This window comes from Vigna unguiculata, chromosome 5 (assembly GCF_037176805.1).
Source record: "Vigna unguiculata cultivar grain cowpea cultivar isolate G323 ecotype 2 chromosome 5, ASM3717680v1, whole genome shotgun sequence".
NCBI lineage: Eukaryota > Viridiplantae > Streptophyta > Magnoliopsida > Fabales > Fabaceae > Vigna > Vigna unguiculata.
Genome location: NC_140796.1, coordinates 53,453,519 through 53,470,713, shown reverse-complemented (window position 1 = coordinate 53,470,713; position 17,195 = coordinate 53,453,519). Strand labels below are relative to the sequence as shown.

Here is a 17,195-nt window from a genome sequence, read left to right as displayed (position 1 = left end):
CCGAATTAACAACTATTTTTTTTTTATTTATTTACTAACATTCGTAAAATTACTTTAAAAATTATAACGTAAACGTCTCGTGCAATTATATCTAATCTAAAAGAGACATAAAAAACCTAAAATATCGAACATAAAAAGTCATTTCTATGTTAGTAAATAGACCATAGTAACCATGAAGATAAAGAAACAAAATTTATAAAAAACAAGATATTTAGAATAACAATACTACTTTAATCATATACTATGAATAATGTGGTGATATATGTTAAGATATGTCATAAATAATGTTGTCAAATGTCATGAATAATGTAATGAGATTAGGAATATTTTAAGAATGTTGTGAAATATGGTTGTATTGTAATAAAAGTTATCAATAATTGTTTTGAAAAAAAAATTAAGTGAATGTGCATGAAGATTGAAGATTGATTTTAGAAGTTTTATGTAGAAGTAAATTAAATTGGTTACAAGTAGGGGAATATTAATCTTTTAGGAAACTTTGTACCATCTTGATAATAAATTGATATTAAATCTATAACTATTATAAATGATACTCAATTTTATAACCGTTTGATTTTACTCTTTAACTACTATTTATGAGTAAAAAAGAGGTTTTTCCTAATACCTTATTTGACTTTAATTTATATCAGAAAATGAAGGTTGAGTTTTGTAAATTTGGTTTTATGGAAAAAATATAGCATTTGTTTCGGGTGTAGGACTTAGCACCTATCTCAAAACATTTAATCTGTCTCTACTCTTCATTTGTTACAATTTTTACTTTCCTGTTCGGTTGTCTGAATGATCGAAGTATCCACTTACTTTGAGATCCTATTTATAGTGTTTGGCATGGACATGTAATTAGAATTTTCTTAATCACGACTCAATTACCTTTAAACTTTACTGATTTATATTACTTTAATTTACAATAATTTTAGTACAGCCCAGGTCGTGAAGTTCCTAAAATCACTTAGGAGAAATGATCGATCAACAATCCACATAATTGTTCATCTATAATTGCGGCCTTCTGGCGCTTATTTTTTTGCCGCCTGAACGAGATTAGGCTAGGGATGTCCATTCACGTGATTCAAAGTGATAGAAAAAGGAGATTGGCTGTATATTGAAGCATATGTGATTAATCACATGCATGCACGGAGAACTCAACGCAACACTTTCTTTTTCTCTAACACTCACAGGAAAAGCGCTTTCAATCACTCACTTTCTTCCCCATTAATTCCTCCACCACTTCATGCAACGATGCACCATTCATTCATTCATTTTCATTCTCCATGGCACTCAAAGAACCACCCAAAAGGCTCCAATACCCACTCGACTCTTCCTCCTACAAGCTCCTCAACGAGATCGGCGCCGGCGTCAGCGCCGTCGTCTACAAAGCCATCTGCATCCCCATGAACTCCGCCGCCGTCGCAATCAAATCCATAGACCTCGACCGTTCCCGCCCCGACTTGGACGACGTTCGCCGCGAGGCCAAAACCCTGTCCCTCCTTTCCCACCCTAACATCCTCAAAGCACACTGCTCCTTCACCGTCGACCGCCGCCTCTGGGTGGTCATGCCCTTCATGGCCGCAGGATCTCTCCAATCCATCATCTCTCACTCCCACCCCAACGGCTTAACCGAGCCCTGCATCGCGGTGGTCCTCCGAGACACCCTCAACGCCCTCTCCTACCTCCACGGCCAGGGCCACCTCCACCGTGACATAAAAGCCGGCAACATCCTCGTCGACACCAACGGACAGGTAAAGCTCGCGGATTTCGGCGTGTCGGCTTCCATCTACGAGTCCTCCACGTGTTCCTCCTCTCTCAAGTTCACCGATGTTGCAGGCACGCCGTATTGGATGGCTCCGGAGGTGATTCACTCGCACACAGGGTACAGTTTCAAGGCTGATATATGGTCCTTCGGGATAACCGCTTTGGAGCTGGCGCATGGAAGACCTCCTCTCTCTCACCTTCCACCTTCGAAGTCCATGATGCTCAAAATCACGAAGCGGTTTCGGTTCTCCGATTTGGACAAGTATAGAAAGGGGAACGGGAACAAGTTCTCGAAGGCGTTCAAGGACATGGTGGCTTCTTGTCTGGACCAAGATCCTTCGAAAAGACCCACTGCTGATAAGTTGCTGAAACACCCTTTTTTTAAAAACTGCAAAGGAACTGATTTTCTGGTGAAGAACGTGCTTTTAGGGTTGCCCAGTGTGGAGAAGAGGTACAAGGAGAGCAAGGTGAATGAACATGATGATGATGGTGGTGATGATGAAGATGAAGACCCCTCCATGCAGGTGAAGGAGAGAAGGATAAGTGGGTGGAACTTCAACCAAGACGGGTTGGAGCTTGATCCTGTGTTTCCAAACGATGATGCAGGGGCTAAAGAGGGTGAGGTTGGAAGTGTTATGAGAAAAATGGAGGAGCATGTTAATGTTGTTGGAAGTGAAGGTGGTGTGAAGAAGAAGGAGAAGATGTTGGCGACTCTGAATGTGCTGAAAGGGAGCTTGGAGCAAGAGCTGTTGGAAGTGAAGTTTCTGGTGAATATGATAAGAGGAGAAGAGGAGAGTGATCATCATCATGATCAAACGGCTGCTGCTGCTCATCATGATCATGATCAAGATCATGGTGAGGAGAAGGAGATTTCTAGGCTGAGGGTTGCATTGGAGAATGAGAGGAAGAAGAACTTGCAGTTGGAGTTGCAGCTCCACACCTGCAAGCTTCAACTTTCTTCTCCTCTCAATATTTCCAACTAAAATCTTATCAACTCAAACACTGCATTCTCCATGCTTTTATATCTAAACTTATGTTCAAGTTCTGGTGTTGTGCACACTCATTCACTTCTTATTTTGTTCTTAGAAATAGGTATTATTCCTGTTTCTTTAAACCATTCACCTTGTTTATTATATGAATAAGAAAAAAATATCAAGTGAATTATAACCACTTTTACTGTTTTAAGAAAATTAAAATATTAATATTTTGAATTGTCGTATGGTTATATTTTTTGTGGTTATTGTCATTCAATATTAAGATAAAAATGAAATAACTGAAACTATGGTATTATGAAAAAGTTGTAAACTATGTCTCAAATTTTACCTATCACCTATCACCCTATATATTCTTCCATAACATCATTGCTTTGCTCATTACTTCTCCAACTATGAATGGACCAGACAGTACTTCACAACAAGTGAGACATAATTTTGTAATAATAAAATTACATGATAAATAAATATGAGTGGTGACAAAGATTCACATCGTTTTATCACGAGTCACCGTTCATCGTCTAACATTTACACGCCGCCACCAACACCCTTAACACGCATGAAAACAACGCTATCAGCAGCAGCCCTAACGCCGCCACGCCGCCCTGGTTTCATGGACCGCTTCCCCCTCCTCCGGATTCAGCAGCAGCTTCTCGTAACATTGGTCACCATTCCCCTTCCGATTTGAATCGGATCCGGTTCAGAACGACGCCGATTCCTCTCTGACTATGAACCCAAACGAGTGCTGACAAATTACGATTAGGGTACGTGATAATTAATATTTAAAGATTAATAAAAGAATCACCATGTGTGTAGCAGGTAGCAGCGGGCAACATTCTGTTGGCTGCAAGACACATATGTTATGCGGTATAGTTCATTCACATCAAGAAACTGAACAGCCTTAGAACACAAGAAGAAGATATAGAGATGAAGGACTTTTGAGAGACCCAAGAAAGTATTTGTTTCTTGTTGAAAGAAAGAAAGAAAAATATACCTGTCAGAAGAAATGGATTTAGAAGAATCTAAAATAAATAACACTATGGACTTATTATACACAGAACACCTAGACTTGCATCATCCAAATCATTGGATTCTCGAGACCAAGATCATACCCGCAGCCATCAGGGATCTCGATATTGGCTGGTGGTGTCATCCTGCGGCGGCAACCACGGAAAGAAATGTACTAAGTTGTCGATGTCGGACACGCTCATATCTTCTTGCAATGCATAGTAATTAAAAGACGAGTTGTGATTAAAGCACGGATCTTTGGGTTGTTCTTGCTGTTGAAGCTGCAAGGGATCATTTCCAAGTTGTTGTGGGTGAAGCTGTGACGGATCTTTTGATTCTTGAAGTGACATTTGTGGAAGATAAGGGTCGTAGGAGGAGGAGGAAGGTGGTGGTGGTGGTGGTTGTGGTGTGGCAGTGGAATGAAGAAGTTGTGCTCTGAAGAAGGCAAGGTGTTGAAGGAGAAATTGGAGTTCGGATTCAGCAGAGACGATGAGGGATTGCAAGTGAAGAATGAAGCTTAAGCAGCCTCCAACAGGGTTTCTGGCTCTCATATCAGACTCATAGATAATGGTGTTGATGGCTGAGTTTCTGTTAACAGGGTCAAGAGGCTTGATCATGTTGATGATTTTGCCAACTCCGAAAAGCCTGTGAGCGTGAAGGAACTGTTTTTGGCGATAATGAGGAAAGAAAGGTGCGAGAATGCAGGTGGGTCCGCATTTCCTGCGTTGGTACTTACAAGCAGCACAAGCCTGTGTGGTGCTCCTTGAGGAACTCGTGCCACCTTCCATGGTTTCTGCAAATTTTAAGCCGAAATGAGAGCCTTTAATTTCTCACTTCTTCTTCTTTATATATCTCATTTATCTCAACAGATTCTGTTATGCCAAAAGATATTTTTGGATCATCAAATTAATAACTCTTTTTTTTTCTTAATAATTACTCTTAATTATAATTCTTCATTACTTACTCATTAGTCATATGTTTTAATTGAGTCATTTTTATACCATAAAGGTGAAATAATGTAGTTCTTTTTCTTGTAAAATGTTCAAGTTTTAATACCTTAAAAGATTATATATTTTTAGTCCCTTTATCTTTAAAATCCATTAAATTTGATTGAATAGTATTTTATAAAGGAAAGACAATGTTTAAATAGCATTTGAAAGATTAAAGGTAGTGTTTTTTAAAAATCAAAGAGAAAAAAGGATACTTTTTTAAAGAAGCTAAAGATAAATTTTACATAGAGAAAGTTATATTTCATGTGTTACAATTAGTATGTTGTAAACTACACATACATATAGATGTTCTGTGGTTGCTGATGTGACTGTCTACATATAAGATTCACCTTGAATTTAATATCCTATGGTTTACAAAATTAATTGGATCAATTCATAGGTAGTTATATTAAAAAAACTGAATTATTTTGTAAATAAAAACTGAATCTGGGCTGTTTTTTTAGTTTAATTTTTAAACAGTGTAGTTTTCCTAACTAAAATATTTAAATTGGAATGTAAGTTACAAAAATAAAATATATATTTTAAATGTATCTATATATCAATATATCAATGATAATTTAGATTTTGAGATAATTTGGTTATAGTTAAATTCAGTTTATTTAGATATTAAACGGTTTAATTCAGTTCACTTAAACAATTATATTGTGTTATTCAGTTTAATCCTTCAACCATTTAGGTATCTTACTCATCCAATAATATCCAGTTCAATTTCCTCCTTTCACATGTGGTTCATTCTCAACAGGTAATGGTTATTTTTATATAAGTAAAATTTATAATAAGTAAATATATTATATTAGAATTGAATTTTACAATAATTAAATTTTATTAGTTATATATAACTTACATTTTAGATTTATGATGAATAATTTACATAAAATCAAACTTAACTTTTAATAATATCTATCATAACAGAATAATTAACTATTGATTTATTTTAAAAAAATCTGTTATAATTATCATGATTAATAAGTGCTAAGCGGGAAGAAAATTTATTATTTATTAAAATAAAAAACTACTCGTGTTCTAAACAATAAAACAGAAACCAAGTTGAGGGAGAGAAAGAATAAAATAGAAAATAGCTTAAAGGCCTAAAACAATTTTAACTACCAATAACCTCATAAAAATATTGAAATTTAATTTCGAAAGTGTTAGAAAAGTGTGTTGAAAAAGATAAACGATCAAAAGTAACAATTACACATTTAAAGATACAAGAACGATATTGTGAGATATATAACCAAAGCAGTGAAAGCTATGTCTAAGAAGTATAAATATTGATTTATATAATATAAGAATAAAAATGAAAACTCATAAAGTTTTCTTCAATAACTTTTACACTTCAAAAGAGATTATTAATATTTATCTCTTGACTGAATTTACTCTGCAAGAGGGAAACTACTGAGACAATGTGAGAATACAACAGTGTTTCAAACACATTATTAAATGCTATGGTTTAGTTACTTTAATGTAAATAAATTTAAGTGTAGTGCTAAATTAATTTTGGTTACTCAATCATAGCTATTAATTAGGAGTCAATGGTTAATGTTTCAATAGTTATATAATCTATCATATTATATTTGCAGTAATTTAAAATCAAATTGAAGGTAAGAAATTCTAATGAACTCCAACTTCTTAAAGTATTTTCAACAGTCATACATTTTTTGAGATGTTATTAAAGCTGATGAAGGCTCTTCCCACTTGAGCCACATGTGAAATCTGGCTCATTCACTGTGTGTACCACAAGTTCAGGATCTGGAGATTCCAGCTCAAGTATTACCTGCACATTATTGGTTGAGGAGAATGTAATCAAATTTAAATGTGATTCTCTTAAGTGAATATAACTTTTTTTTGAGATAAATGACAATATTAATAGTTGGAAGAACCATGTGCTTAGAGTTGTAACATCTCCAATAGAAACATTTATGAGTAGAGAGTTACATTTACCTTAGCAAATTTACATCACATAAAACAAATATAGGTGTTAGAGTCAAATTTAAGCTATTTCGGGAACATACCAAAAAGTTGTCTCCTTGCTTTAGGATTGGTGCAGGAACGTAGAGATTGCATTGTGGTCCTCTCAACTATCAAAGAACCAAAGCAAAAACATCATTGTTAGAGAATTTAATTCTCCCTTCTAAAATCTTGTAAAATTATAGTTGTTTTAACAATTCCGTTTTTCCAAAACTAAAGATGTTTTACAAATCCAGGATAACATCATTTGTAATATTTTTTTTAGTTATACCCCTATCTATATCTATCTACTAATGCATTGAATTTCAAAAAACTGCTACATATAATAGTGGACTTTCTTTAATGGATGTGCCAAAGTTTAAAACAATTGTAGTTTTGGAACGTAAAAAATGTTAATTATGCAACATAATCACAATTATAATTTATTTAAGAGGAATAGAATACTATTTTACTTTACCGGCCAGTATCTTCCTATATTAAAGTCATTAACAAACACAATTCCTTTCCCCCAATTGCTGAGTGATATAAACGTATCCATGACCTGATTTGATTTATCAATTGAGAAGTGCCCAGAATAAAATGCTGGTTCTTTGGAAGTATTCTCTGCAGGAAAAGAAACTCATTGGTTAATACTAAATATCAACGATTTCTAATACCATGAAAGTGATGACTGAGAAAATTACGAGATACAAATGAGCATTAATGATAGAAAAAGGCATCTCTCCATACACCCAGAATGTATTTCAGTACATACCATGCTTATAAATAAACTTTTTTCTGGATGATATTATTTCACTGAATGCAGAGTAGGAAGCCTGGGTGATTGGATTGTAGGTTGACATTTCATTCAGGTTGTGTAAAGGAATAGGAAACATTTTCCACCCTTTTACTTTTTCCTCGTCCAGATAAACTGAAGACAGAATTCCCTGTAGAAGTTGTGTCAAACATCAACCAATTACCATCAAACATTTAGAGCATCAGCTTCAGATGACATATACCTTTCTATCAAACATGTAAGCCCCATAATTTACACGACCCATGTTTTCAACCTACAAAATGCAGAAGAAAATATTTGAATAATTCCCATAACATGTTATAAGCTGAAGGAAACTGCTCAGAAGTTGAGGCATCTTGATTTATCACAATCAGGGATAACAAACTATACAACTAAAGTAAGAAGTTAACCAATAAATAATGTATCAATTCAGCAACTAACTTCTAATATTGACTATTAGGCTAATTCAAATGGCTCACTTTACAAGTAGAAATTAAGAAATACATAATTACTTAGGTATTTAAGCCCCCTGAATTTAGAGTAAATATAATTACGGTCCATCAAATTAAAAAAAACAAAAATCATTTTTTAGATTCTTGAAGTAGAAATATGTGATCTTAATCCCTACACATTAAAGTTGAACAACTAAAATGACTTTTTTAAAAAAAACTGTTTTACGTCTCAAATTTAGTGTTTAAAAACTAAAATCATTTTTTACAAATTTGAGAGACTAAATATACTATCTTTTTAATTTAGAGAGCGAAAACATGATTCACTCCAAATTTTAGAGACTAAAAACATAATAAATCTTACATTATTCATCAAGTAAATATAGTTTGGTTCCTCGAAATAATTGAAATGGTAATTTTTTTTAACAAAATATATTTTATTTAACGTGTAAAAAAATTGAAGTACTAAAACCAACATTTTTAACAATTATTTACGTTAACTTCTTTGATTAGCGTAAAGCAAAAGGTGTAATGGACTTGTGGTTCTCTTTAAGTACTACTGAAACCAAAAGTTCAAGTCGTCAATAAATATTTAAACTATCCTTGATATTTAAATTCTCTGGTACTCTCTTATTATCTCCACAATGGAGGACGAAGACCAAATCATGAATTCCCACAAAGCAAAATAATCAAAACTGATATTTGCTTAGTCCACGACATAAGCCCATGAACTAAAAATCTGCCAAAATTATTTTTCTTACAAAATAATATAAGAATACATACCAGAATAAATAAGTTGATGTTAGAATGGCATTTAACACCAGGGAGACTTAGTTTGTTATTTAACCACCTTTCAATAGTTCCAACGTAAGTTGGCCTAGCACCATTTTCTTCAGAAGGGCATGAAATAAATACTTGAGCTCTGTCATGTAACTGCATATTATTGTATTAGAGAAGCTATATTGATGAGACATTATTGTAAACTTTCTAGCTATGGGTAATAGAAATAAGACGATAGTGTCAAAAGAAAGGAGCTACAAAACAAAATGAGAACTAACGAAGGAATTAAAATAGCACCTTTGGTATGAACAAAATTCTTCCACCTCTCTTCGCTCGGTATTCAGTGATATACAATACAAAACCAAACAACTGAACGCAAAGGTTAATATTAAATAGAACAGTTTAGGAATTTAGGAATCTTTCACCGTTATGAAAAGAAAAACATACCTGGCCCACGTACTCCATTGGCATTGGAGTTTCAGATTCAAACACATTAGTGGAATTGGTGAAATCAAACGTGTCAAATAAAAAAGCCTTTCTTTGTAAGTGAATTGGTCCATATCTTGCCTTTTCATTATTAGAGGGAACAGATGGAAGAGGTACTGAGCTATATCTGGCTATAACCCTTCGAATAGCTGAAACATATGCAAGCACAAATTTAAAATTTTGCTTGGATGATTACAGTGAAAGTAACAGAGTTTAACAAATAATAACAAAACGAGAAGGGGAAGAATTATAGTTTGGATCATTTAGAAGACATTCTTCAACTGCATATAGGATATTTTATGCCAGTACAGAAGTAATTAAATTATTAAACATTATAGATTGTAAAGTTCCATTCATAATATGTGAGAGGGTGATGGTGAGAAAGTATAACTTTCTTGAAACCTGCTTTTGTCGAATGTGTTTTATGCAGAATGTTTTGTTTCTCTAACGAACACAAACTGCAACAAAATCATATTTCTTTTACCTATAAAACAGGAGTAATCTCTTAATTCTGGAAGCCCAAGTTACAGAGGGTTTGATTTTGAAACCTCGACTAAGTTCATAACAATATAGTAAACATGAAAAAGCATAAAACATAGAAAGACATAATTAGATATTAAAAGGTAGAATTTGGATGTATTTAGGATATCCAGACAGTGTCATTTAGGCTCACTTTCTATTTGACTTTCTTCCACAGCATGACAGAGTGCTTTTAGGCTAAAGATTTGCAAAATAGTAGACATTTTGAAAACTAAATGTACAACAGAGTATTGATAGCTTGAAAATGAGTGAGAAACATTACATCCATACCATTGAATTTTGAATTGTCAACGTCACCAGATTCCCTAATTGGTGCATCCTGGATATGTGATAGTCAGTCCAGTTTGCATATGACAGTTCACTATGGAAGGTGCAACATAAGGGTTAAAAGGTTTCTAACGTAATCATAAGAAGTGAGATCAGGTTTGTAGTCAGCCTCATCTACACCAGTATTGGCTCCACTATAAAATCCAAAGTTAGTCCCACCATGTGCCATCTGAAAATTAGAAAACCCAAACCACGAGGATTATTCAGAATGTGATTTTCGAACGGTAGAAAGGTAGAGATTGAGACATACATAGAGGACTGCAGAACCATTTTTTCGCAAAATTTTTTCTAGCGCAGCTGCTGTAGAATCAGCATCTGTCATGGCAATCTTCTCTCCCCAGTGTGTAAGCCACCCAGTGTAAAACTCGCTGATATGATAAGCACTTTGAGTATTTAGCATTTGATATAAAAAAATAATACTTCATAGGAGTACACTTACGCTGACAAAGGTGGTGATTTTCCTGGGGCATTGAACTCCTTTTGTAACTTGAATATAGGCCAAGGATCATCACCAGTACTGAAATCAACAGCTACAGAAACACACACACACACACACACACACACACACACACACACACACACACACACACACACACACACACACACACACACACACACACACACATATATATATATATATATATATATATATATATATATATATATATATAATATCAGTCAATAACAAATTAATAAGGATAAGAAAATAAGGTTGTAGTTCACTCAAACACAGGCACACAAATCTGTCATGGATGTAGCATGTCAAATAATTTGAGACTTTTCCTTATTCACATATCTTTACACAGAGGGAGGGAGGGAGAGAGAGGGCAGTGAACACGTTTGTAAAACCTTAAATTAACATTAATAATGACAAATTTTCACCTGAAAAGACAGCATCCCCACGAATAGATCCTTTCTCAAGATTTTCCCTAACGCCTCCATCTGTAGTGTATCTGAAAACAGTGAATATAACGAAAAAGATTACCAAAAAGGGAGATCGAACTCAAACTAGCCATGACATTGCCTTGTTCCATTATTGGTTTAAATTTTGGATTTCTAGGGGCGTTCTTGAACATTATAAATAGAAGTTCAAAATTTGAAATTCAACTTCTTGTTTACCCAATCCTTCTTTGTTGATAAACAAATCAATACTTTTTTTTTCTGAAAAATATACCACTATAGCAAATTATCTTACTTGCCTCGAAACAGTATAGAGACCACTCAAAAATGTGTATAGAAAAGAGAACTTTAGCTGTCACCATATGATTGGTTCTACAAAAAACTGTTTACCATCATTTTTCATTCCCTGTACAAATTATAATATGTCTAGACAGGAATTCCTACGAGACTGTAAACTAATTTTGGTAAAGTTAATTATGAAGATGCAACAAAATTAAAAATTGCATATTTCTGAGATACAGAACTCGCCATAAGGAGAGCAAGACACGCATGAAATCTCGGAGGTTATGTTTGAAAAAGTGAGATTAAGTGAAGAAAACGAAATAATAACTAGGAACATTCATGATGTCTAAAATTATCGATTTAATTGTTTGACTGGAAACTAGTAGTCGTGTCCGTTACTAACTAATCATTTACACTCAATAGTTAAAACAAATTGGATTATTTGGGGTTGCCTGACTTCTTTTTGTCCTGACTTAGCTTCTTCCACTTCATCCTCCTCTTTCAGTACATTCTCTCTCCTTTTTTCCAATTGTTCCATTTCTTTATCACTATCTTGTTTTCGTTTTTCTTCACATTGAAATTTAGGCAGTTAAATTACTGAGACTGAATGATACAAAGAAAGATAGTGGAGAATTAAAAGTCATGGTCTAACTCTTAAGATGACCCTAGTCCTACAAACCAACATCTTTTACTATAGCATCTAGATATCATATTACAGAAAGATACTCCAGCTTAAGAACAATAAAGTGAGAGGGTTAAAAAACATAACCCTTACAAAATAACATCATGGCCAAGACGATCTCTAGCCAGGGTGACCAGGTGATGGAGATATGCTTTGTCATCTCCATAAGAACCAAACTCATTTTCAATCTGTCAAATGATGTCACATTAGTTAATATAATTCTCCTTTCATAAGATAAGTGGTCAACATCAAAATAGAAGAAATGCACAAATCTTGAAAAATATTCAGTAATTGTGACATTAAGTCCAATCTTAATGGAGAAATTTAAGCATTCAGGGATTCACATGAGTAAAGAGGAATACTTGCATAGTAAGACAAATTACTTTCCACTACATGTTAGCAAACCAAACATAATTTAAGTTTTAGAGAGAACAAATAGGAAAAGAAATGGTAAAAATAATAGGATTTTTCTTTTTTTTTTTAATCTTACAACATTACTGACATTATTGGGCCAGGGTCAGGCTTGTACCAATCAAGTTTTGTGTACAACATCATTATACTAATGACCTAAAATGATTAGTATAGGGTTTCAGTAAATTGTCTATAACACATATCATATCAATAATTCAGAATATCTCTTTTCATTCTCCATCATACTCCTATAACTTGAAGAAGCAAATGATGCCATTTTAACACCTTAAGCACATAAAGTTTTTTGTTTTTGAAGTCAGAACATAAAACTTCAACATATTTTATGTTTTATAAACATCTGGAAAAATAATGTTAATCAGGTAAATACACTCAATAAATTCTACCCAAAGAACATACCTGAACCATTATTATAGGGCCTCCATTGTCATATAGGAGAGGAACAAGCTTTGGAAGCAGATTACCCCACCATCTTTCAACCTTAAATTTCAAACTATAATAAGTCCAGACTTCAATAAAAGTAATGTATAAACTTGGACAAAAACATACAACAAATGCTTTCATGGACATAGACATCCTTTCCAAAATCACATTACTTAGATTCACAATCTAGAGCTGTTTACAAAATGCTACGAGGTCAATAATCATAATTGTTTAACATGCTCCATTTGAAGCCACAAAAAAGTTCAACTTTTCCCTTTTAGAAATAACAAATAGATGGTTTAATTGAGTATAGCCTGACATCAAAGCACTAAAGGATTTCTCCAACAAGGCTGACTCTGGTATCAATGAGAGATAAAATATAGCTTGACAACATCTACACTTGTATATCGTTCAATAACTTCCTAAATGATACCAACATTCTTTAACTGTCACAAGCAGATTGAGCTCAATTCAAATCTCGAGGTTGCATGTTACCATAATCTTAATTTAACTTTAAGATGATGCAACAGAAACAAGGCATGCAGGCCTAAGAAGCCAGATCTCAGAAGAGGTAACAACAATCTGAAAACCTCGAGGTTCCTTTACTGAAACACTTTGGTATCAAACAAGGGGTTTCAACCCATTATAGTAGACATGATTGAGATTTTGAGCCCAAGAATCATAAGGATGATGCTGAAATGATCAAGACAACATAACTGTAGTTCATGTAACATTTTTTTATTCCCACATATATAAGAGAATACTGCATTCAAATTCTTCTTCGAAAGTCAGGATTCTCACGCAAACAAAACAGAAATTGTCAAGACTAAAAGAACTTACATGTTTAAGTGGAGAGGAAAGAACATCGAAACATGAGAGAGAATATCTAATAAAATATGAATAAACTATAAAACACCAGGAGACATGTTGAGCTGTGTTTCCAAAATTGAAAAACATTATTGGAAAGCAGAAAAACAGAAAGGCATATAAGAGATAGAATTATAGAATAAAAGACATAAAAAATACAACTCTAGCCATAAGATTACTGAGTACAAAGAAGTTAGTTGCATGAAAGACCAACATTATAATAAATATATAAAGAAAAACATACCAGTTGAAGATAAGTAGGATCAGATGATCTTGGTTTGGGTGTTGGGTTTATGGAATAGAACCAACCTGGGAAACCGCCCCAATCCCACTCTGAAACAAATCAACAGTAACTCATCATTTGGAATTCTTGTTCACCATTTTAAACAAAATATCAACATCAATGGAGATTCCAGGTGGGGATTAAATATACTGTATAAAAGAGGAAATAAGATATCTATAGATAAGACAACATTCTAGAAAAATGTCAAAGTTAGTGCACAACGTACAAAAGCCAAACATTATTTTCCTTCTCTATATCATTTGTAAAGAATAAGAAATGGAAATAATTGTGACAAAAGATGACAATGGCCAGCCATAGAACATTGGATTGGCAACAGAGAACACATGTTGCGTTCTCTTGTCATACTACAAAGGAAAAAAAGAAAATTTGCCATTATGGATTGGTATAATAACTTTGACAGGTCTCTCAGATTTGAAAATCATAACAGCAAATTATTAAAGTTTATAATTGATAGATGATCCTGCATATAAGCAGGATGAAGTAAAGCAATCAAATGAATTTCAGATCTGTAATCTAACATAGTTATAATAATATTCCATGTAATCTTGTATGTGGCATCTGAATAGATTAAATCAGGGAGGAGATCTAAAACTATCATGGAACTTGCATGATATGGGTTTTACAATTCTGCTATTTTGTTGAAAGAGATACAACATAAGTGAGTACAGCCCAAAAATTATATTCTTCGCTAAAGGAATATATGAGAATCAGCATATTATGTTTTGGTAATCTAGACAAACTTGAAGTTCATTGATAAATTGAGTAAACAGGCATTTAAGTTGTAAGATATCAGTAGGATTACAGGACTTGTGTGTTTTATGGTCATACACATATGGATCTATTTATAATCATATCATATATACAGGATAATTGAGGTAATAAAAAAAAATCCCTACATATATTCTAAATACATCTCATATCCTGATTTACATTCAACCTAATTAGATCATATCTTCAAGATTCCCCCTCAAGCTAGAACATATATGCAAAATCTGTCATGTTTGCCGCATATATGAGCAATATGAAACCCCTTGAGAGATTTTGTCAGCATATCTGCTAGCCAGGAGCTAACAAATTCATTAGTGATTTCTCCTGGGAGAACTTTCATTCTCACAAGATGACAATATATGACTGAATTAGATACAATATGAAGAGCAGCTTGATCATCGCAAATAAGCTCACCATCCTAAATGTCCCCAAATTGGAGCTGCTGAAGGAGTAGTTGTAGCCAAGTAATTTCCCTTGTAGCTACTTCCATGGCACAATATTTGACTTCAATACTAGATATTGCAACTGCATTATGTTTCTTGCTCCTCCATTGGATTAAATTTACCTCCAAAGATGGATATCGTTGGTTGTCATTGGATGTATATAGTGAAGGTTGGACCAGATGGTGCTATAGATCATTTCAAAACTCGTTTGGTGGTTGATGGTTATACTCAGATCTTTGGTCTTGATTACGAGTTATTGTTTGGCAGCAGGAAGCATTAGCGGTACTATTCATCATGAAGAACAGAAACTGGGCGAGAAGAAAAAAGGGGCGAATTGAACCCTACCCTAATACCGTGTAGGATCACAGGAATGGTGTGTTATGAGCATACACAGAGATCTATTTATAATTATATGTACAAGATAATTTAGGTAACAAAATATAATAAAATATCTGCATATCTACTAAATACATCTTGTATCCCCATTTACATTCAACCTAATGAGATCATATCTTTAACAATGAAATCATATCTTCAACAATGCAATATCCAACCTGCACATATGTATGGTCCAGGTCGAATCATCACAAGCAGATCAAGTTTGTGACATAGGTTGAGGAATGCTTCAATGTTTGCAAAACCCTCAAAAACAAACTTTCCAGGAGCTGGTTCGTGCAGATTCCAAGGAACATATGTCTGAATTGTGTTCAAGCCCAATGCCTTGGCTTTTAACAGTCTATCTTCCCAGTACTGCCAATTAGAAAGAAAACAACATCACCATATAAAAGCATTTAACTTGAACAAAACAAAATGCTTATCAGTTATCATGTCTCAGAGAATAATTAGGCTAATTAATTTATCAATCTCTGTTATCCTTATGAGGAAGATAACAAGAGAGCATGATAGCTCACTCCATTTTCTTGTTTCGCTGATCATAAAATACCAAGACAAAAAAAAAAAACAAAACAAATTTAAAGAGGAAGAAGCAATAACATTTCCATTGACTGAAACACAATCATGATGTGCAGTGGGTGTTCAGCCAGGGAGTTGCTGAAAATCCCTCTCCCTCTCTCTAAACTAAGAGATGTCAGGAAGAAATGTACTACCTCCGGATGCACTCGAAAATAATGCACATCACCACCGATGATCTGAAACGGTTCACCGTCTCTCCAGAACCTATCACTGGCGATCTCAAACTTTCTGTTAACCTGATTACCAACAATCACAGCTAGTAATTAAGGTAGAAAATAACAACCAAACTATAGTAGTGCAAGTTATCTTGAAGAATTGAAGACAGTACTTATATCATAACATTTTCCCTATTTTCAATAAAAAAATTGGCTACAATTAGAAACTCTTTCACTAACAGGTTACTATCAGCACAGTCCAATATCACCGGCTCTACTAACACTTCAATCTTAGTAATTTACCATTTGCCAAAGAGCTAGCTCATGCAATTGTGTAACCAGTTGAGAATATTGAGCTGCAGAAAAAAGTAATATAAGAGAGAGAGAGAGAGAGAGAGAGAGAAGGAGTACAAAAACTTACTGTATTGCGATGAGAACGGTGAGGAGAGTGAGAGTGGAAAGAAGGAAGAGGAGCGAAAACAGGGAGAAAAGCACAGAAAAGCATGAAAGAGACGAAGATGAAGAAAATTGTAGCTTTGGAGCTTCTCTTCGCCATGGCCACCAATTTGGATGCTGCACCGCTACTCTTCTTCGATCGGATTCTCATTCACCTCACTCGCTTCAAACACACTTCAATATTACTCTGTTGTTAAAGCGAATCAAGTCAATGACATGTTTTCATTTTACGTATAAATTATTTTGATCTTTTTTTTTTTAAATTAAGAAAAAAAAATTAACGCCCTTAACAAAATTTGTTATAAAAAATAATGAGATAAGATGAGTTAACTAAGAAAATTGAATAATTCCTTTGACCAACATGTTTGACACTTATCCCACATGTCGTAAATAAGAGAAGAAAAAATAAGAAAAA

At 34.0% G+C, this 17,195-nt stretch overlaps 3 protein-coding genes across 6 annotated transcripts; 1 reads left to right on the top strand and 2 right to left on the bottom strand.

The window, feature by feature from the left end:
* The first annotated feature begins 1,249 nt into the window (after positions 1 to 1,249).
* LOC114184314 (Protein kinase superfamily protein) lies at positions 1,250 to 2,934 on the top strand. Its single transcript, XM_028071615.2, has one exon. The coding sequence runs from the start codon at positions 1,284 to 1,286 to the stop codon at positions 2,745 to 2,747; it is 1,464 nt and encodes a 487-aa protein (XP_027927416.1). The 5' UTR covers positions 1,250 to 1,283; the 3' UTR covers positions 2,748 to 2,934.
* Positions 2,935 to 3,062: 128 nt separating this feature from the next.
* LOC114184788 (LOB domain-containing protein 27-like) lies at positions 3,063 to 4,577 on the bottom strand. 3 transcript variants are annotated; one of them, XR_014995018.1, is made up of 2 exons: positions 3,562 to 4,577; positions 3,063 to 3,482 (listed from the first exon to the last, which is right to left on the bottom strand). XR_014995018.1 is itself a non-coding variant. In XM_028072096.2 (2 exons), exon 1 carries the CDS (start codon positions 4,550 to 4,552, stop codon positions 3,878 to 3,880), a length of 675 nt encoding a protein of 224 aa, XP_027927897.1. In that variant the 5' UTR covers positions 4,553 to 4,577; the 3' UTR covers positions 3,063 to 3,750; positions 3,869 to 3,877. The 3 variants fall into 3 exon arrangements, 2 of the variants coding, with proteins under 2 accessions (XP_027927897.1, XP_085529306.1); XM_028072096.2 differs by having other exon boundaries at positions 3,063 to 3,750; positions 3,869 to 4,577; XM_085673180.1 differs by having other exon boundaries at positions 3,063 to 3,501; positions 3,869 to 4,577.
* Positions 4,578 to 6,310: 1,733 nt separating this feature from the next.
* Positions 6,311 to 16,998, bottom strand: BGAL17 (beta-galactosidase 17). Of its 2 annotated transcripts, XM_028072787.2 has the most exons (20): positions 16,746 to 16,980; positions 16,628 to 16,680; positions 16,304 to 16,405; positions 15,752 to 15,947; positions 13,927 to 14,015; positions 12,792 to 12,872; positions 12,057 to 12,151; positions 10,982 to 11,052; positions 10,539 to 10,629; positions 10,350 to 10,467; positions 10,173 to 10,268; positions 10,043 to 10,091; positions 9,194 to 9,381; positions 9,044 to 9,115; positions 8,750 to 8,899; positions 7,741 to 7,791; positions 7,497 to 7,668; positions 7,200 to 7,345; positions 6,787 to 6,852; positions 6,311 to 6,548 (listed from the first exon to the last, which is right to left on the bottom strand). In XM_028072787.2, exons 2-20 carry the CDS (start codon positions 16,628 to 16,630, stop codon positions 6,444 to 6,446), a joined length of 1,941 nt encoding a protein of 646 aa, XP_027928588.1. In that variant the 5' UTR covers positions 16,631 to 16,680; positions 16,746 to 16,980; the 3' UTR covers positions 6,311 to 6,443. The 2 variants fall into 2 exon arrangements, with proteins under 2 accessions (XP_027928588.1, XP_027928587.1); XM_028072786.2 differs by lacking the exon at positions 16,628 to 16,680 and having other exon boundaries at positions 16,746 to 16,998.
* Between the last annotated feature and the right edge of the window lie 197 nt (positions 16,999 to 17,195).